The 21,730-nt window shown below is 41.9% G+C and overlaps 1 protein-coding gene across 3 annotated transcripts in view; it reads right to left on the reverse strand.

The window, feature by feature from the left end:
* Window positions 1-21,326, reverse strand: part of LOC124002011 (calcium permeable stress-gated cation channel 1-like) — a 34,648-nt gene extending 13,322 nt beyond the window's left edge. Inside the window, exons 1-4 of one of the 3 annotated variants that reach the window (XM_046309221.1) lie at window positions 21,120-21,326; window positions 20,751-20,873; window positions 6,259-6,519; window positions 2,656-2,735 (exon numbers count right to left, since the gene is read on the reverse strand). In XM_046309221.1, coding sequence (XP_046165177.1) covers window positions 2,656-2,735; window positions 6,259-6,471 — 293 coding nt within the window. In that variant the 5' untranslated portion in view covers window positions 6,472-6,519; window positions 20,751-20,873; window positions 21,120-21,326. Of the gene's footprint in view, window positions 1-2,655; window positions 2,736-6,258; window positions 6,520-9,329; window positions 9,457-9,644; window positions 9,763-20,750; window positions 20,874-21,119 lie in introns of those variants that run through there. The other 2 variants (XM_046309224.1, XM_046309223.1) reach the window with 2 other exon arrangements.
* Window positions 21,327-21,730: the final 404 nt, after the last annotated feature.

The following is a 21,730-nucleotide window of genomic DNA, read 5'->3' on the forward strand; positions in this document are numbered from 1 at the left end:
ACTGGACCTCAGACCACTTCGAAAGCAAAAAAAAAGTCCTAAAAGTCAGAAAAATCAGAATCCTCCTACAGAGCTACTGTGTGTGTGTGTGTGTGTGTGTGTGTGTGCCATGAATGCTTTATGAATATTATGGTATCAACATTGGAGATCTTGTAACAAAAATAGATACTCACAGATTGTGATGTGTGTAAAAAACTAATTATAGTAAAGCAATGCAATTCTGTAACAGCTCATTCAAAGCAAGAAAGCCAGGGAAAACAGAGTATTTTCAAAGTATTTTGTACTTATTATGGATCCCTGGGAGCAGCTACTCTTCCTGGGGTCCAGCAAAATTAAGGCAGTTTATACAATTTTAAGAACATTACAATACATTCATAGATTTCACAACACTCTGCGTGCCCTCAGGCCCCTACTTCACCAATACCACATATCTACAGTACTAAATCCATGTGTACGTATATCGCACATGTTATCGTGTGTGTGTGTGTGTGTGTGTGCAGGTGTCGGTGCCAATGTTTGTGTTGCTTCACAGTCCCCGCTGTTCCATAAGGGGAACTGCTTGCGTCAGTTATCTGATGTGGAATAGAGTTCCATGTAGTACTGTGTTCCTCCCGTAGTCTGTTCTGGACTTGAGGCATGTCTTGTGGGGTATGCATGGGTGTCCAAGCTGTGTGCCAGTAGTTTAGACAGACAGCTCGGTGCATTCAACATGTCAATACCTCTCATAAATAAAAGTAGTGATGAAGTCAATCTCTCCTCCATTTTCAGCCAGGAGAGATTAACATGCTTATTATTAATATTACCTCTGTGTACATCCTTGGGCCGTGCTGCCCTGTTCTGAGCCAATTGCAATTTTCCTGTCCTTTTTTGTGGCACCTGACCACACGACTGAACAGTAGTCAAGGTGCGACAAAACTATGGCCTGTAGGACCAGCCTTGTTGATAGTGTTGTTAAGGCAGAGTATCGGTTTATTATAGACAGACTTCTCATCTTAGTTACACCTGCATCAATATGTTTTGACCATGACAGTTTACAATATAGGGTTACGCCAAGCAGTTTAGTCATCTCAACTTGTTTAATTTCCACATGATTTATTACAAGATTTAGTTGAAGTTTAGTGAGTGTTTTGTTCCAAATACAATGCTTTTAGTTTTAGAAATATTTAGAGCCAACTTATTCCTTGCCACCCACTCTGAAACTAACAGCAGCTCTTTGTTGAGTGTTGCAGTCATTTCAGTCGCTGTAGTAGCTGACGTGTATAGTGTGGAGTCATCCGCATATATAGACACTCTGGCTTTACTCAAAGTCAGTGGCATGTGGTTAGCAAAAACAGCAAGGGGCCTAAACAGCTACCCTGGGGAATTCCTGATTCTAACTGGATTATATTTAAGAGGCTTCCATTAAAGAACACCCTCTGAGTTGTTAGACAAGTAACTCTTTATCCACATCATAGCAGGGGGGTATAAATCCATAACACATGTTTTTCCAGCAGCAGACGATGATCGATAATGTCAAAAGCTGCACTGAAGTCTAAGACAGCCCCCACAATCATCAATTTCTCTCAGCCAGTCATAAGTAATTTGTGTAAGTGCTGTGCTTGTTGAGTGTCCTTCTGAAATGCTGAAATTCTGTTGTCAATTTGTTTACAATGAAGTAGCATTGTATTTGGTCCAAAAAAAATCATCCAGAAGTTTACTAAGGGTTGGTAACAGGCTGATTGGTCGGCTATTTGAGTCAGTAAAGGGGACTTTACTATTCTTGGGTAGCGGAATGACTCTTGTTTCCCTCCAGGCCTGAGGGCACACACACACTCTAATATGCTTAAATTGAAGATGTGGCAAATAGGAGTGGCAATATTATCTGCTATTATCCTCAGTCATTTTCCATCCAGATTGTCAGACCCCGGTGGCTTGTCATTGTTGAAAGACAATTTTTTCACCTCTTCCACACCGACTTCGCGGAATTCAAAAGTACAATTCTTTCAGAATTTGGTCCGATATACTTGGATGTGTAGTGTCAGCATTTGTTGCTAGCATGTCATCCCTAAATTTGCTAATCTTGCCAGGGCTTTGTGATGAATGGGCTCGGATTCAATGAATGGAGCCAAAAATGTCCTAAAATTTAATTTAAGGTGCTCCAAAGCTTTTTACTATCATTCATCTTTGTTTCATAGTATATTTTCCATTTCTTTTTAGTTTAGTCACAGGATTTCTTAATTTGCAGTACGTTTGCCAATCAGTTGGGCTGACAGATGTAATTGCCATACCTTTTGCCTCATACCTGGTTGCTCCTCATTACACACTACAGACCAGCAAATATTCTTTACATCAACATGTGAATCACTACAGAACTTCTTGTATGACCTCCTATACACTATATTAGGCCCATCATTTGGAACTTCGGTTCTCCTAGATATGACGATTTGCAGATATGGCGATTATTAGTATGCGAATGCCTGAGCAGTACCATGCCTTCTCAGGAGGGGGAGCTAATATCAAGGAGCATTGTCAAGTGGTCATGAATTATAATATACATGGAATATATTGAAAGCATAGGTCTGGTATGGAGATCTTGAGTGTTGCCTCAACTCATAAACCAAACCTATAACATACGGAGTATGCATGGAGGATGAGAGAGCAAAGGCTTTACTGTACCTGTCATTCTCCATCAATAGAGCCAGACGGCCATAGTCCCACGCAGCCTTCCTCAAACAGGAGAAGATCAGTAACAGAAACTGAAATATAAAGAATGAGTTATAGGACACAAGGAGCTCCTCAGAACACTCACCCATCTCTCATTTAAGTCTTAAACATAAAAAAAAAAATTCTATTTTGACTTGCATGAATATCATGGATTTTCAGATAGAAATAAATATCATGAGGAAAGCACAAATAATATTCAGCAACAATAACAATTTATTTTCCTAAGAGTTGTATGTTGTTGGTTGTCTTGGAAACTACCAAGGAGGGGTCAGGATGTATAGTCAGGTTACTGTAGTCAATAGCAGGGGCGTTTCTATGATTTGAAGACATTGGGAGCTTAGCGCAAAGACAGTATGGAATTTCAACAGCAAAATGCATGAATTTGGTGCACTTTGAGAGGAATATTGAGAGATTAGAACATTGAAAGACTAGATATTTTTCAGGTAACTTGTACCTTCCCACAGCAGACATTGCAAGTACTCAATTAGTTGCTATTGTGGATCTCTGTTCTCTGAAACACATACATCTATAGTGTATTGCAAAAACTACCCGACAACTTCAAATATAGGTCTCGGTGCGGTCTGGGGATTTTCTCCAGCACCTATTCTTCTGTTGCCGTCTCTGTGTCTTGTCTGTCATGTCTAGTTTGAAAGGGCAAATGGCCTCGTTTTAGATGATTTGAGTCATTAAGAAATGCTAGCGGTCACACGACTGGACTCAAACGTGAGTAAGTTTCGGGGTGTGGCTTGATGTGGGTGTCTCGTGTGTTCGCAGGTGGGAAGGGTTAGCCAAATCATTTCGCCTGATAGCGTCAGCCAGCTGGTGTGCGACCTGACTGACTTTGGATAGCCCATCTCCAGGGCTAGTTGGAGATGGTGAATAACTTACAATGTAAATGAGACCATATGTTGATGTTGCACACCTTTAAGTGTGATGATTACTTGTGTGCTGCCAGCTGTGGGCAGGATTGAAACAAAACCAACCTTAATTTAGGTTGTGATGCAGTCATGACCACAAGTCTCACAAAACTCAGTTTTGGATGAGACCGATTTCATGACCAAAATGATCCTGACTCATATCGAAGCCACATGCTGTATTCTAAAGAAGTTGATTTGTAGGGCCAGTTGCTCTTTAGAGTTAGTGTATACTGACATGACCAGGGCATCTAAACTGTAAAGACAAATTCAAGTCTGCGCATAACACAACCGAATATGACAGATAAGAAGCAATATAGGCTATATGAATACAAAGAAACATAAAGCCCCTAAAAATGTACCTGTAGAATGGATAAGTTAAGACCTCGTCAGTTCTACCAGCTAGTGTGAGATTTTCAAATGACACAACATTTGAGGTCAGATAAATTAAGGGCCTATGCATTTTCAATATTCTGAACAAACACTAAAATGGCCATCTTTTCTCCTCTCCCCATCAAAGTTCAAGTTTGTTTATTTTTCATATACACATGAAATACTCACTGCAATGAAATGCTTACTTACTTGACAATGCAACACTAGAAAAAGTAAATAGCTAAGTGAATAAAATAGGAACAAAAATAAATGCTCAATTAAATAATTTCACCAATTTAATAAGCTTTTATTTTTTATTTAAAAAATAAAGTTATAGCCTATATGGAAATGTTTACCTGTAGAATGGAATAGGTTATAAGACCTCTATGATTCACTTCATTTAGCCAGTTCTACCACCTCAACATTGCTAATTTTAAAAACAGGGTTAAATATTGTAGTACTGCTTCAGTCCACAGGAGGGCACTGTCACTGTCAGAATATATACTTCAGTTAGAAAAACGTTCTCGTCTCTTCGGTCTCAGCTAGCCAACCAGTCAGTAGCTACGTCACTACAGAGGCTTCTTGCAGTGCCTGCTACTGACTAGCGCATCACATTGTATTGTTTATTTTTTGTCATTAAAATGTGTCAGTAAAACATTTTCTTATCAGACAAAACATTTAAACATAGGTTTGGGGCTGGAACAAAAACATCTAGGCCCACTGGTTAATAGCAAGACAACTGTGAATAGACCCCTGTCCCCTGCTCTCAAAACACACAGGAAGTGAGACCCAGGGAATCATTATGAAGGAGAAAGAGAGAGAATGTGTTGGAGAGCACATAATACACTGTATGGAAAAAAACATGATCATCTCTCATTTTACACAATATCCTGTGGAATAGATCTATAAAATAGCGTATTCAGACCCGTTGACCTTATCCACATTTTGTTACACTGTAGGTCACAGCCTTTTTCTAAAATATATTAAATAGTTTTTTCCCCTCTGTCAATCTACACACAATACCCCATAATGACAAAGCAAAAACCAGTAAAAAAATAACATGGTCTGATGAAACCAAGATTGAACACTTTGGCCTGAATGCCAAGTGTCACGTCTGGAGGAAACCTTTCTGGGTTGTGATACATTTCTAAAAACCTGTTTTTGCTTTGTCATTATGGGGTATTGTGTGTAGATTGACGAAGGGGAAAAAAACAATTTAATACATTTTAGAATAAGGCTTTATGTAACGTAACAAAATGTGGAAAAAGTCGAGGTCTGAATACTTTCTGAATGCAGTGTAAATCATCTGCTGGCTAGATGAGATAGTGGGTACTGGGTAAGGAGGAGTAGAATGTTGTTCAAAGAGAAGCAAGACCTCTCATTAAAGAGGTTGAACTATACATTACCTAATGGTGTAAAGCCATGCATGGGTAATGAGGACAATGTTTGACAAGGTATTGGATTAAGCGGTGATGAGATTCATAAATTCTGCTTTTACTTTCATAGCCAAATGCAATTCGCAAGCTCTCTGCATAGATGATATCCCTGTTTCTCTCCACCTCTCTCTACTGTCTTCTATTTCTTGTCCCTGCGTGGGTGTCCATGTTCTGCTGATGCCCCACAGATGATTATTCTGTGTGAAGTTCTGATTGGTGCAGAGGCATGCTGCCGTCACATGGGGGTAATCAAGTTGACTTCATTTGGACCCTTCGTTAAGACACTGCTATTAACCTTCTGTGTTGTCCTGACAACCAGGGAACAATCACAGCGAGTCAATTAAACAGGGCTGGTAGACAGACTGATAAACAGAGAGGGAATCTAGTTTGACAAGAACTGACAGTGGAACAGATGTGTCCATTCACTCATTTTAGATCTATTATTATCCTGGAGTGGGGAGGGTAATCCTTCTGCATATTTAGAAACAGTATGAGCATGGCGACATACGGTGCTAGAGAGAGGAGGAGAATGAGTACAGTCTATGCATCATGTGCACACGAATGTGAAGGCTTTGTAGGTGGAGTAAGTGGAGTTGTCAAGATAGCCAATAAAAAGCGAAGCCTCTTTCTTTTCATATCATACCACTTCCTCTATCTGGGAAGGATAAGAAAGTGTACTAAAACATGATACTAAACTATGTTTACTATCATGGCATCAGAGATAAAATGAAAGGTTGAGATTGTCGTAACACTGTAGTGTGCATGCGAACATACATGTATCCGTGTGTGTGTGTGTGTACACACACACACACACATCTGTGTCAGCAACATACCATCCACATGACAACATTAATGGCGAGGACCGTCGGCACCCCTCCAAAGGGCAGGCCTTGCAGGACACTGCTGCGGGAGTGGGAGCGGTAGCACCTCTCTGCCGCAGTGATGTTGTCCTCCCCCAGAGAGTCCAGGAAGCCCAGCACATCCAGCTCCATATCCCTCACATCCAGAGGGGGCGCCCCCGTCGCAAACAGCTTAGAGTCCGCCATGAGTGAGCCTCGGCCTACGTCTCAGGGGCTGAAGTCATACAAACACAACTGAGGAGAGAAACAGTAAAGTGATTAGTATTGAAAAGGTATGCAATTGTAAAGGAGGAAACAACAAATAAGCATTTGGTTGGACGGTGAACACCATGTGTATCCTGTATACATACGACTAATAAAATGAGACAACAGTGTGGATTCCCTAAGGGCCACTCTCAGCCGGTCTGTACATGCACAAAGAGGATCCCTCCAATGCCTTCAGACCCAAGTGGCATGGCATTGACCTTGGTCTGTGTGCCTACACACAACACATTTTATCTGGAGGTCACAAAGGACCAGGTGAAAACTAATAGCTTCATCAATCCAATGAGATAATGTTTGGCATGAGCTTCCTTCACGTCGCTTGTTGCCATAGTAGTTTGTCGTTTTCCCATTCACCCCAATACAAAAGGCCCATTTGTTAGTCTGATTCCAGCGCACCCCACACATTAAACAAGAAGTGACTCCTGAAACTGTAACCCAACACCCTCTGTAGAGTCCTTTCTATCCTTGGGGATATTGCAGTAAGTGTGCATATCCAATAGCCTGGATGTCTTACTAAACAGCACAGCCATCATCTGAAGCATCTTCCCAGTGATAAAAACAGACAACCTGTCAAAAGACCGTAGGCTGTCATCATACCGAGGCATATTATTGTTCCTCTCTCAGAGAAAACTAAGCCGTAAATCAAACATTCTGGTTATAGTTGGATCTTAAAAACTAGGATAGGTTTAACATGTGCCTCCGCTATTTTTCACCCCATCAACAGTCAGTCATGACATTTATGGCTGGTGAAACACCCACCGAGTGGTTATCAAGCCGTGATGATGTTCCCTGGTCTTGTCAACAGGCCATGGCAGAGTGATGCCAGTCCTAGTATCACAAGCGTGTGGCTTTCACCATGAGCTGAGTATGAGGAAGTCATGAAGGTCTATTAAAAAGCCATGGATGGTCTCTATAAAGCCGTGTGAACGCAGAGCAGCAGTGGACTGGAGCGCCATGTGGAGATAACGAGCGGCCGTCAATCTTCACTGGCCCACAGACAGACAGGAAGTGACAGGAAGCGGTGAACAATTCAGTGGGGTAGCCTACAGATACGGCTTCATTCCCAGCAGAATGGCTTATTAAAGAACCGCAAATCATGAGCAACAGATGAACCACCGGAGCAGGAAAATATTGATTAAAGTATGCACCACAACACTGCTTACAATAAACGAGGTGATGTACACTAAATTGGTATTGTAAAAATGAAGTAATTCATGATACTGCGTAGCTTAGAGGCTTTTCACTGTGCACTCAACTGATCCATGAGCAGCTTGCTGAGGTACAGAGTTTATCGACAGCATCTGTGGATTTCCCTGGGTATGGATGAGAACACAGATAAGCACATCACTCACGCTGCTGTGGCCTCGGTCAGGGTCTGAGCAAGCCAACTGCAGCTACGTACACTCCCAAGCTCTCTGACCAATCAATACAAAGATCATCTCTTCGCTCTACAGTATTTGTATGCACTTTTCACTCTACAAATGGACACAGTAAAGTCAATATCATCACCTAAGCCCTATCTGAACCTTGCTGTACTGCAAACTAATACTTAGACATGAGTAGGAGACATGTTTAACAAGGTTATGCTTTAATTTTAATAACTGAGAGTTATTTGCAGCAGTAAAAAAGGCAGCCAAAACTGCAGAGAGCAAGGAAACGCTACTAGGCATCCAAACCCTCAAAACATTAATGGACTGCACTTTGGTGTGATTTGACTGCGTCAATGACGTCACTTCCTGTGAATCTAGGGCACTTTACGGTATGTGATGTTAGAGTACACCGTGGGACACTCGCTGTGCAGATGGAGAGCTGGAGCAACAAGCAGATATTTCCTGGGCGAGCTGATGAACTGCTAGCAGATGCAAAAATCAGACTGGGACATGGCTACATGAATGGAGATTTGAAAATTACTATAGAACCACTAGGCATATACTTCACACTGGGCACACTCATGTAGAGAGCCATCTGTGAAGAGATTGGTATCAGATCATTGTGCAGTATCTGTCTGCTGCCCAGAGCATCTGGGTTTCTCTGAGGACAACACTGGGAGGGAAGTTCCCATGGATACAGGACCAAATCAGACCCAACACGGTGTCTGAGGAGATGCGTTTCTACACTAGTGATCGAATTTGCCCTCCTCACTGTCCCAGCATGCCATTTTCATTATCTGTTAAATGAGTGTTCACTGCCAATAAGAGTTCTAACCACTTAACTACAGTACAGCTGTGCACAGTAAAAAATAAGCTGACTACAGACTTGAAGCAAAAGCGCTCTTCCTACAAGCAATACAGCCAGAGACACAGTACTGTGATATCAGTAATGACACAGTAATGTGATATCAGTAATGACACAGTAATGTGAAAGGGCTATCCAACAATGAACACGGCTGTTTATACAAACAAAATGATGGAATAACACAAATGCCCAACTGTGGCCCAACCCATCAGTAACCAAAAGCACAAGAGAGACTTGCATGACATGTATTAAAATTATATTTTCTTTTACTTTAGTGTATAATGGTGATGCTCCATCATACTAGATATAGATGAAATGATAAGGATTGAGATGGTGAATATTACAGAAATTAAATATAACCAATAACCATTCACTAAAGACAGTAGCTGTGACTGCATCACTTGGTGAGCAAGTGCAGACCACAAAACTGAACGGCCGTGCACAGGGAGAGATACACAATACACAGGGAAACAGCCCGACAATCTAAGGTAGAGATACTCACTCTCCAACAAATAAGAGCTTAACATACTGTAGTTCAGACAGACCTGCATCGGCACACTGAGATGTCCCTCCCCTTCCTCCATAGCCACTCCTTGCTAGCTATAGCATCCCTCTTGAGTCTTTCGTCCCCAGAGGGCTGGATCCTGCTCCTGATGTGATGTGTGCCTCCTCTACTGTACAGAAGCTCCACACTGCAGGGCAGGATGCTGTGGGCTACCCACTGTGTCAGGTCATGGGGCACAGTTTACGCTACACTGTTTTGTACAGTACTACACCCCACCCCTCACAAAGTTTCTGTGGCTCACACACACACACACACACACACACTTCCTCACAAACAAACACCCACACAAACTCACTTATGATTCCCACCTCGAAAACGGCAGCCGGGTTTTAAAAAAAGCAATCAAGTAAAATGTACAAACACTTTCCTATAAGTCCTTCAGATTCTGTTGCCTGCTGTGGGAATATTAGAGCCTTGGGTGTTCTGATCGTTCCTCTGATCCTCATTCCTGAATAAGAACAATGAGCCAATGCAGCAGATTAGAAACAGGATTTTTGGCTCAGGCTATAAAAGTGCCTCTCTCCCATGACTGGCTGGCAGGCAGTACTAGGAAGAGGCTCATCTGGCCAGAGCATCAAAAAGCAGATGGGAAAAGAGCTGATCCTGAAACCTCAGTTAAGACGAGGAGGCAATTTAAAAAAAGAGCAATGCTAGCTCAGACCGGCTAATTCGCTCAATGCACCAGAAAAACAGCAGAAGTGGATGTGTGTGTGTGTGTGTGTGCGTGCATACGCGCGCTCGCTCAACTGAGGTTTTGCTGCCATGATGCTCAGAAAAATACTTTATACAAACAAACCCTGAAAGGGTAAATCTGGGTAACACTAAACCTGCAATGCAAACAGTTCAATGGGTCTGCTTCTACCCATTACTCACAACCAGTTCAGTCAAATCATTCTCCGAAATCCATTATCTGCATCTCTGACCAACAGCTGTGTCATCCCAATTAGAGTACCCCTTCAATAGGTTATTGTGAAACACAAATCAAGCCAGCAAACAGCACATTATGTTACAAAGGCCAACTGAGGTAGGCCTAGTCCATGTTTGTACCTCAGGATACTGACTGAAAGTAATTTTCAGTTGGAGTGGGTTGGAATCATGGCCGGTTTTCTGATCAATGTTTCTGCCAGTGCATGAGGGGAACACACAATGATGCAAATATTTTGGATAGTTAGGTTAATATAGTTTGTTTAAAATGTTTACATGCTTTGTAAGAAGTACGATTTCCCTAATAATCTTATCTACTGATGGGACTTTTGATAAGTGCAGAAATTTGCCAATCAAAATAAACGTTCTACCACAGTGACCGTGTTAACTTTGAGATGCTATTTGATTTGTGAGTTTGGTTAAATAAAGTTTGTGTGTGGAAACAATTGATAAGACGCAACCGTTCAGTCGCGCATAAGAGGGAAGCTTGCGCTATCTGGTGGTGGCACATGCGCAGATCAAATACACAACTGGAACACCGATTAAGCTGTTTATATGTCCTAATAAATCGAAACATTGGTCAGAAAAACAGATAAGCAGAGTAAGGTGTTTACATGACTAATGCCAATACTCAGCATTCTGCCATAAATCAGTTTAATATTGAATTATTAGTAGGCATGCCATCTGAATCCGATTCAAATCATTAAATGAAGTAGAACAAGGAACAGAGAGTGATGTTCAAGAATTATGACAAAGCAGCCAACGATTCTGAGATGTGCCCAATCAATATTCATCTTATAAGTAAGTGTCTTATAAGTGGGGGTTATGGGAGTTATGAAAAGGCATCTCACTTCTAAAGAAGTCAACAAAAATATAGCTGTCCATGACAGTAATGACAAATGCTGTACATGTCGCAAAGGGTTAGCCCATGGGTAACAACAGTGCTGAAACATATGTGGCAGATCAAAGACATACTGCGCCCACTTGACTCCATGCAGTATCTGACATTGCCTACCGTATTAAATGCAGATAAAACAAATATAAAGAGAAGGATTCATGGACAGTAAAACCTTCTGTCAGACCCAGATTCTTTAACGCGACCTGCTTCAGCGTGCAGATGTCACCAGGGGAAGAGAATCCGGTCATGGCAGAGAAATTAAACAGAGATAAAAAGTGTGAACTCAAATTGACTCAACCACCTTCGTCACCTCGACAACAGTCTGTCACTCTGGGATAAAGGATTCTGATTTTTCAACGCCGATACCGATTATTGGAGGACCAAAAAAAGCAGTTGGCGATTAAAGCGGCAGATTAAATTTTAATTTTATTTGGAATAATGACAATTACAACAATACTGAATGAACACCTATTTTAACTTAATATCAATAAAAATCAATTTAGTCTCAAATTTATAATTTTACCTTTATTTAACCAGGCAAGTCAGTTAAGCACATATTCTTATTTTCAATGACGGCCTGGGAACAGTGGGTTAACTGCCTGTTCAGGGGCAGAACGACAGATTTGTACCTTGTCAGCTCGGGGGTTTGAACTCGCAACCTTCCGGTTACTAGTCCAACGCTCTAACCACTAGGCTACGCTGCCGCCCCATTTAGTCTCAAATAAATAATGAAACATGTTCAATTTGATTTAAATAATGCAAAAACAAAGTGTTGGAGGAGAAAGTATAAGTGCAATATGTGCCATGTAAAAAACCTAACGTTCGAGTTCCTTGCTCAGAACGTAAGAAACTTGGTGGTTCCTTTTAACACGAGACTTCAATATTCCAAGGTAAGAGGTTTTAGGTTTTAGTTAATATAGTATTTATAGGGCCATTTCTCTCTCTGTACCATTTGTATTTCATATACATTTTACTATTGGATGTTCTTATAGGCACTTTAGTATTGCCAGTGTAACAGTATAGCATCCGTCCCTCTCCTCGCTCCTACCTGGGCTCGAACCAGGCACACATCGACAACAGCCACCCTCGAAGCAGCGTTACCCATGCAGAGCAAGGGGAATAACTACAATTTTCAGAGCGAGTGACGTTTGAAATTCTATTAGCGCGCACCCCGCTAACTAGCTAGCCATTTCACATCGGTTACACCAGCTATTTGGCTGATAGGCTTGAAGTCATAAACAGCGCTGGGCTTACGAAGAGCTGCTGGCAAAACGCACGAAAGTGCTGTTTGAATGAATGCTTACGAGCCTACTGCTGCCTACCATCGCTCAGTCAAACTGCTCTATCAAATCATAGAGCTAGTTATAACATAATAACACACAGAAATAGGAGCCTTAGGTCATTAATATGGTCAAATCCGGAAACTATAATTTCGAAAACAAAACTTATATTATTTCAGTGAAATACGGAACCGTTCTGTATCTTATAACGGGTGGCATCCCTAAGTCTAAATATTACTGTTACATTGTACAACCTTCAACGTTATATTATAATTACATAAAATTCTGGCAAATTAGTTCGCAATGAGCCAGGCTGCCCAAACTGTTGCTTATACCCTGACTCTGCGTGCAATGAACGCAAGAGAAGTGACAATTTCACTTGGTTAATATTGCCTGCTAACTTGGATTTATTTTAGCTAAAAATATATACTTCTGTGTATTGATTTTTAAAAAGGCATTGGTGTTTATGGTTAGGTACTTGTGCTTTTTTCACAAATGCGCTTTTGTTAAATCATCTCCCTGCGTTGCATCGATTTTATGCAACGCAGGACACGCTAGATAAACTAGTAATATTATCAACCATGTGTAGTTAACTAGTGATTATGATTGATTGATTTTTTATAAGATAAGTTTAATAAAATGAGGCAGGTGGTTAGAGCGTTGGACTAGTTAACAGTTTGGTTGCAAGATTGAATCCCCCGAGCTGACAAGGTAAAAATCTGTCGTTCTGCCCCTGAACAAGGCAGTTAACCCACCATTCCTTGGCCGTCATTGAAAATAAGAATGTGTTAACTGACTTGCCTAGTTAAATAAAAAGGTGTTAAAAAAGTACATTAAAAAAATACAAATCTGCAAAATCGGTGTCCAAAAATACCGATTTCCGAATGTTCTGAAAACTTGAAAAATCGGTCCTCATTAAATCAGCCATTCCGATTAATCGGTCGACCTCTATAAAAGGACCCTCTCAGAGGGCTTGCAATTAGCATAAATAAAACAATAGCAGGTCCAGAGATGGAGGTCCTCCCTACAGGCTAAAGCAGAGGTAGCAGGTCCTCCCCGCAGGCTAAAGAAATGTTCTGAAGCCCCCTAATTGAAATGTAAGAGTGATTTAAGCACACAACGAAAGACTCCTTGGGGTCGTTTCTGACTCACTTTTCACAGGTCAGAGTAAAGCCCGCCGATAATCCTCTCAAATTAAAGAATTGAGATGAGTGAATATTGCCATATTGAAGCAATAGAGGTCTGATAACAGAGCACTGTGCTAACTAACCTCCAAACAAGCTTCAATGCCATACAACACTCCTTCTGTGGCCTCCAACTGCTCTTAAACGCTAATAAAACCAAATGCATGCTTTTCAACTGGTCGCTGCCCGCACCCGCCCGCCCAACTAGCATCACCACCCTGGACGGTTACGACCTAGAATATGTGGACAACTATAAATACCTAGGTGTCTGGCTAGACTGTAAACTCTCCATCCAGACTCATATTAAACATCCCCAATCCAAAATAAAAATCTGCTTTCTATTTTGCAAAGCCTCCTTTACTCACGCCGCCAAACTATCCTACCAATCCTCGACTTCGGCAATGTCATCTGCAAAATAGCTTCCAACACTCTACTCAGCAAACTGGATGCAGTCTATCACAGTGCCATCCGTTTAGTTACCAAATCACCTTATACCACCCACCACTGCGACCTGTGTGCTCTAGTCGGCTGGCCCTCGCTACATATTCGTCGCCAGACTCACTGGCTCCAGGTCATCTATAAGTCTATGCTAGGTAAAGCGCCGCCTTATCTCAGTTCACGATAACACCCACCCGTAGCACACGTTCCAGCAGGTATATCTCACTGATCATCCCCAAAGCAAACACCTAATTTGGCCACCTTTCCTTCCAGTTCTCTGCTGCCAGTGACTGGAACAAATTGCAAAAAATAAAAAATAAACACTAAAAAAAGCTGAAGTTGGAGACTTATTTCCCTCACCAACTATCTGAGCAGCTAACCGATCACTGCAGCTGTACATAGTCCATCTGTAAATAGCCCACCCAATCTACCTACCTCATCTCCATACTGTTTTTATTTTATTTACTTGTCTGCTCTTTTGCACACCAGTATCTCTACTTGCATATCATCATCTGCTCATTTATCACTCCAGTGTTAATCTATTAATTATTTCGCTCCTATGGCCTATTTATTGCCTACCTCCTCAAGCCTTCTGCACACACTGTATATACTTTATTTTCTCTGTGTCATTGACTTGTTTGTGTCATTGGCTTGTTTACTCCATGTGTTGTTGTCTGTGTCACACTGCTTTGCTTTATCTTGGCCAGGTCGCAGTAGCAAATGAGAAATTGTTCTCAACTAGCCTACCCGGTTAAATAAAGATCAAATTTAAAAAATGTAAATTAAAACAGAAGGATGTGATATAAGCATGACCAGCACCACACAGCTAGTGATAAAAGACTGAATCTAGCCCTAATAGCTCCTATTATGTTAATGGTCATTAGTTATGCAATGGAATGTAAAGCCATAACCTACTAATACTGTAGGTTCGATTGAAAAAGGCAAAACGCTGTTATAAAGCTAGTTTTTATGTCAGGTTTATTTCTGTATCACAGTTGGTTTAGGCCTGAGCAGTTCTGGTTGTCTGCAGACCACAGGCTACTGAGGAACATCCATCTGTCCATAGACACAGGGGGAAGAAGGGGAGTCCTTAAGAGGTGGCGTAGGGGATACAATCTGCTGTTCCACCTGTTCTAAAGTGGGGGTGGAGGGGGGCTTTCTCCTTATTTACTACCTTCTCACCCTTTCTCTCATACACAAATGCACACACACTCAGAATGGCTGCTGAAAGGACTCTTCTGGCCAAGGCAGCCTCTTACTGAAGGCTGGGTGATCCATAACATGACTGGGGTGATGACTGAACACACTGGCCTTGTTCAACAAACTGAACACCTGTTTCCTGTTTGCACTGAACATGCTCAGTAGGCTCCCTAAGGAGCACTGTCACTGTGTGTATACCCAGCCTGCTGTATAGACTATGCCATTGATAATTGTGGCCAGGCTGGCAGTTTAAGTAGCTCTCATTTTGTAGGCTACAAAGGAAAATCATTCATGCTACTATAAAAACTAGAGGCTACTTATATAAACATCTAGATATACTGTCTTAGATTGGAATAAGAAACAGTGGCGATACAACCTCATAACATTTCTGTTCCTAGTCAGTGATGTCTGGCAGATTTTATTTAGACATCAATAGATTATGATCAAACAAATTACATATTTAAAAAAAGGGCACTGGCAAACAATCTCATTAATGTATTTAATCAACACAACTCACATATCACCCATGTAACAGGCAGACAGATGAGTTACACGAATGAAGCCAATTAGAGGCACTGAGTAAAACCCACAAATCCCAGGCTTCTCTCCGGGCTCCTGGGGTGTCTGACTGAATCTCTGTGGAGCAGAGTCCCACAGTTCAGAACTAGACCAAGCACCAATATGAGGCCTAAACCAGTCTGAGGCAGAGGGGTCAGTCCAATACAGACAGCATAGCCCTGGGCAGTAGGGAGTCATGGATTGGGAGTAATGGGACCTGTGAGAAGGTAATATAAGTATAATTCCAAAGGCAAATGCGAGGTAGATACATGACACTGTCGGTACATGTCTATGGGGAAAACAGATATATTTGATGTGAGAGGAAGTTTGAGTTGGGTTGTGTTGGAAGGAGTCCCTGAGGACTCCCGTTGAATAGTATGGATGCACCGATATGACTTTTCTGGCCGATACCCAATATTTTCCTTGCCAAAGAAAAGATAAACATTTTAAGCATTCTAGTACAGTTAAATAGTTCACACACACACGTCTAAGGGACTGCATCTCAGTGCAAGAGGCATCACTACAGTCCCTGGTTCAAATTCAGGCTGTATCACATCTGGCCGTGGTTGGGAGTACCATAAGGTGGCACACAAATTGGCCCAGCGTCTGCTCACTTCTGCTGCAGAAGCAGGTGATTAGCTTCTCTTGAGTCAGTTGTTCGAATGGCACTAGGAGGGTGTTCATGTTTCAAACATGTTCTCAAATGCCAATGATATGGCAGCAGCGGTATGAGAACCAGCACATTCTTGAACATGCAATACGGCTTTTCTCAGTACGAAATCCTCGTCGACCCACTGTGCTGTCAGACTCAGCATGCTCATGGGGCTGACGTCACTGGTCCAAATGTCAGTCTTGAAGCTAATAGCAATGACACCCATAGCAAGTAGCTCATAGATGTACGTTTCAACAATACTGTGTAACTCAAGTAGGGCAACATCTGAAAAATAGTGTTTACCGGGGCTTGACCAGTTGGCAAAAACCAACATCATCCACAACAGAGGAAAGTTGATTGTCAAGGGCAATGAATTCCACCATCTTGGCGTTAATGGATTTCGCCTTTGAGTTGTCTCACTGAAATTTTCTTACTCTTTCAAATGACTGCTCGACTTGAACAGTTGGTGGAAGTGTTCCCTTAGTACGTTTCTGCTTTTGTTCTGTGTAGCGCTGTAATTTTCATGGCGTCATCTGCGTACGTTAGGTACGCACATCAGTTTTGACATCGCCGTTAAACTGGACATCGGGCCGATGCCAATCTTGGCCTTTTTAGCTAATACAGTGCCTTGCGAAAGTATTCGGCCCGCTTGAACTTTGCGACCTTTTGCCACATTTCAGGCTTCAAACATAAAGATATAAAACTGTATTTTTTTGTGAAGAATCAACAAGTGGGACACAATCATGAAGTGGAACGACATTTATTGGATATTTCAAACTTTTTTAACAAATCAAAAACTGAAAAATTGGGCGTGCAAAATTATTCAGCCCCCTTAAGTTAATACTTTGTAGCGCCACCTTTTGCTGCGATTACAGCGCCACCTTTTGCTGCGATTACATGTAATAATTGATCTATTTACAAATTGAACTTTAATTAAATGAGTTAACTCTTGAACAACAAATCTCCCAGAAATGTTTCCAACATACATGATAGTCTAGAAACTAAAGCTTTGGTTGTCTTCCTCTCCAGCTTCCATGTCTTCTCCCTGGACCTCCTCAATGTCCACCTCTTGAATAGCAGATGCTAAGGTCTAATCTTCACTGTCACTTTCCAACCTTGTTGAGGATGGCTCGTTGTCAGGCTCAAAAAGCCTCAAATTTGCCCGGATGGCCACCAATTTTTCAACCCTTGTATTGGTCAGCCTGTTGCGTGCTTTGGTGTGTGTGTTCACAAACCAGTTGCACTCTCAAGTGGCTGATGTTGGTGGGATTTGGAGGACGATTGAGGCAACAGGGGAAAGAGCCTCAGATCCACAAAGTCCCTTCCACCAGGTGGCTGATGAGATATGTAGGCACGACTACCATATTGCATCTGCATCCCAAAGCCCTTGCTTGGAAGTGTACTTCGCCAGACTGCCAAGAACCTTGCCCACATCCAGACCAAGGTGGTGAGACACGGTAGTGATGACAGCATAGGTCTTGTTGATCTCTGTATCAGACAGGATGCTCTTGCCTGCATACTTGGGGTCCAACATTTATGCTGCGGCGTGAATGGGCTTCAAGCAGAAGTCTTCACGCTTTGTGATGTATTTCAGAACAGTTTCCTCTGCCTGGAGCAACAGTGAAGTGGGCAGGGCAGTTTGGATTTCTTCTCTTACATTTGCAAGCAGAGTCTGAACATCAGACAGGATGGCACTGTCTCCTTCAATCCGTGCAATGGCTACTGCTTTTGGTTTCAGGAGTTTCAGGCTGCTTTACCACTCTCTCCCAAAATACATCATCCAGGAGAATCTTCTTGATGGGGCTGTCCATATCAGCACACTGTGATATGGCCATTTCTTGGAGAGACTCCTTCCCCTCCAGGAGACTGTCAAACATGATGACAACACCACCCTAATGGGTGTTGCTGGGCAGCTTCAATGTGGTGCTCTTATTCTTCTTACTTTGTTTGGTGAGGTTGGATTGCTGCTATAACTTACTGACCCTTAACATACCTAACCATTTCCTTAGCTCTCTTGTAGAGTGTATCCATTGTTTTCAGTGCCATGTCCTTGAGGAGCAGATTCAACACATGAGCAGCACAGCCAACGGGTGTGATGCCAGGGTAGGACCTCTCCACTTTACATCAGGCAGCCTTCATGGTTTGCAGCATTGTCTGGCACCAGTGCAAATACCTTATGTGGTCCAAGGTTATTAATGACTGCCTTCAGCTCATCTGAGCTGTCCTGAAGCTACTCCTGCGTTGTCTTGGCAGTATGCTCAGGGTCGTTGTCCTGTTGGAAGGTGAACCTTGGTCCCAGTCTGAGGTCCTGAGTGCTCTGGAGCAGGTTTTCATCAAGGATCTCTGTACTCATCTCCATTCATCTTTCCCTCGATCCTGACTAATCGCCCAGGTCTCCCAGTCTCTGATGCTGCCACCACCATGCTTCACCGTAGGGATGGTGCCAGGTTTCCTCCAGACGTGACGCTTGGCATTCAGGCCAAAGAGTTTGATTTTGGTTTCTCATGGTCAGAGACCTTTAGGTGCCTTTTGGCAAACTCCAAGCGGGCTGTCATGTGCCTTGAACTGAGGGATTTTCGTCTGGCCACTCTACAATAGATTCCTGAATGGTGGAGTGCTGCAGAAATGTATGTCTCCACAGAGGAACTCTAGATCTCTGTCAGTGACTATCGGGTTCTTGGTCACCTCTCTGAGCCAGGCCCTTCTCCCCTGATTACTCAGTTTGGCCGGCTCGAGGAAGAGTCTTGGTGGTTCCAAACTTCTATTTAAGAATGATTGAGGCCACTGTGTTCTTGGAGACCTACAATGCTGCAGACATTTTTTAGTACCCTTCCCCAGATCTGTGCCTTGACACAATCCTGTCTTGGAGCTCTACGGACCATTCCTTCAACCTCATGGCTTTGTTTTTGCTCTGACATGTGTGTGTGCCTTTCCAAATCATGTCCAATCAATTGAATTTACCACAGGTGGACTCCAATCAAGTTGTAGAAATGTCTCAAGGATGGTCAATGGAAACAGGACGCACCTGAGCTCAATGTCAAGTCTCATGGCAAAGGGTCTGAATAAATAATTATCCGTTTTTTTCTTATTTTTTAATACATTTGCAAACATTTCTAAAAACCTGTTTTTGCTTTGTCATTATATGTGTAGATTGAGGATTTATTTTTAAATCCATTTTAGAATAAGGCTGTAACTTAATAAAATGTGGAAAAAGTCAAGGGGTCAGAATACTTTCCAAATGCAGGGGGCGGCAGGTAGCCTAGTGGTTAGAGCATTGGGCCAGTACCTGAAAGGTTGCTCGAATGAATCCCTGAGCTGACAAGGTACAAATCTGTCGTTCTGCCCCTTAACAAGGCAATTAACCCACTGTTCCTAGGCTGTCATTGTAAACAATAGTTTGTTCTTAACCGACTTGCCTAGTTAAATAAAAATCACAGAAAATTAAGAAAGGGGCTAATAATGGCTGCTAATAATGGCTTCTCAATGCCTCGTGTGTGACTGCAAGCATAAAATCATTTAAGGTGGAGTAGCAATTACCATGTTGCTTTGGGGATTGGTAATGTTTGAGTTTACAGCCCACTGGTGATTGCCATATCAGTGTGTTACTGCAATCTAAACCACATTTATCAGACATCTTAGAAGAAGAAGCGGGTGTAACCGTTGCTGGTTTTATTTAATTAGGCTATAGCCTTCAACCTCAATGTATTCAAAGTGACCCGAGAGTAACAGGCTGTGCATGGGCACTAATCAACACAATGCCGGAGACGGTATAGTGAGGGGTGTGTCTGTCAGTGGTGTAAATCTCTGCAATGTACCTTCAGTGTCGCACTAACCGACTGAAACCTGCACAATATTACATTATCCTGACCTACAGACACGCATTATAACTAAATAGGTCTTTTATGGAAAAAAAGAGTAGTTTCCTAACAGACCGAGAGACTACAACAAGTTCTTCAAATGAACCAATAGCCTACATATTGATTGATGTCTTCATCAATTCTCCAGTGCTGCACATCAAACATTTTAGGGAAATGTGGATTATCCTGGAATGCACGAGGAGACAAGGTTTTCGATTTTCCCTGTGATTCCGTTGGTTTTATTAGCTGTTCACTGCTGTAGGCTACTATCAGGCTACAATCAAAACAGTCAACCCGCACACTTTAAAAAAAAGCTGTATAACTTAAGCAAAACCAGCAACCGCTCGCCAAATAGAATTAGATTGCACAAAAACTCAATTTGATGTAAACGCCCAATGAATGTGGATTACCTCTCAAATGTTCCTTAGCGTCCGGTCGGGAAGGATGCTGCATTGCTGCTGCTCATTTTGCATCAGTTCCAAGAAACAAGAGCAGGAACTCCCACCTGCTCAGGGGTTGGCTAAACAGACCGCCTGTAAATTAGACACCAGTCCAAGATAAGGGCACAAACGTAGTTTAGCATAGACAATTGACCATATGTTATTGTTTTGACTGCATTTCTATATTGAGTATTATTAATGTATCCTTTATTTATTATCCTTGAGTATTATTAATGTATCCTTTATTTAACTAGGCTAGTCAGTTAGGAACAAATTCTTATTTACAGTTTGAACAGTGTGTTAACTGCCTTGTTCAGGGGCATAACGACAGATTCTTACCTTGTCAGCGCGGGTTTAACCGGTTTAACCACTAGGCTACATGCCGCACTTTTATAGGCTATGATCAGATCTGGATCGGCTATGACAGTTCACTTTTTTCACACTTAATATGAAATTGTGAAATGGCGGGTCTATTAGCCGAACACATGTTTTAATTTAACATATGACATTGAGCTGCGTTTAAGAAGTCGGTTTTAATTCATATGGAGCAATATCAAATTCATGTAGCCCATCATTGTAAGCTAAAGCTACTGTCTGTATGTATGCTTGGAAAGTTTAAGTTTTACAAATAGATGCATCTGTTGTTAATGCTTAGACCACTGCCACACTCAGGGAGTTTGAAGAAGCATCATCGCCACCTGTTGGAGAATAATTTTGACAAACATGCGCTTTGCGACTTGTGCACACAAAAAAAAATGTGTATAGCCTAGAGAAGATGGTCATGGCTAGAAATACTCGAGACCAGGCTGAACGTCTATGCAGAATCTGCATGCCAACCATTTGATCCCAATCAGTTTAAAGGAATATGCATTTAGATCTTCTTAGTTATGTACAGTGTTGTTTCGAATTATACAGTGAGCGACTGTATCATAGACTACCTGTTTGTTTAA

This window comes from Oncorhynchus gorbuscha, linkage group LG17 (assembly GCF_021184085.1).
Source record: "Oncorhynchus gorbuscha isolate QuinsamMale2020 ecotype Even-year linkage group LG17, OgorEven_v1.0, whole genome shotgun sequence".
NCBI classification, from domain to species: Eukaryota; Metazoa; Chordata; class Actinopteri; order Salmoniformes; family Salmonidae; genus Oncorhynchus; species Oncorhynchus gorbuscha.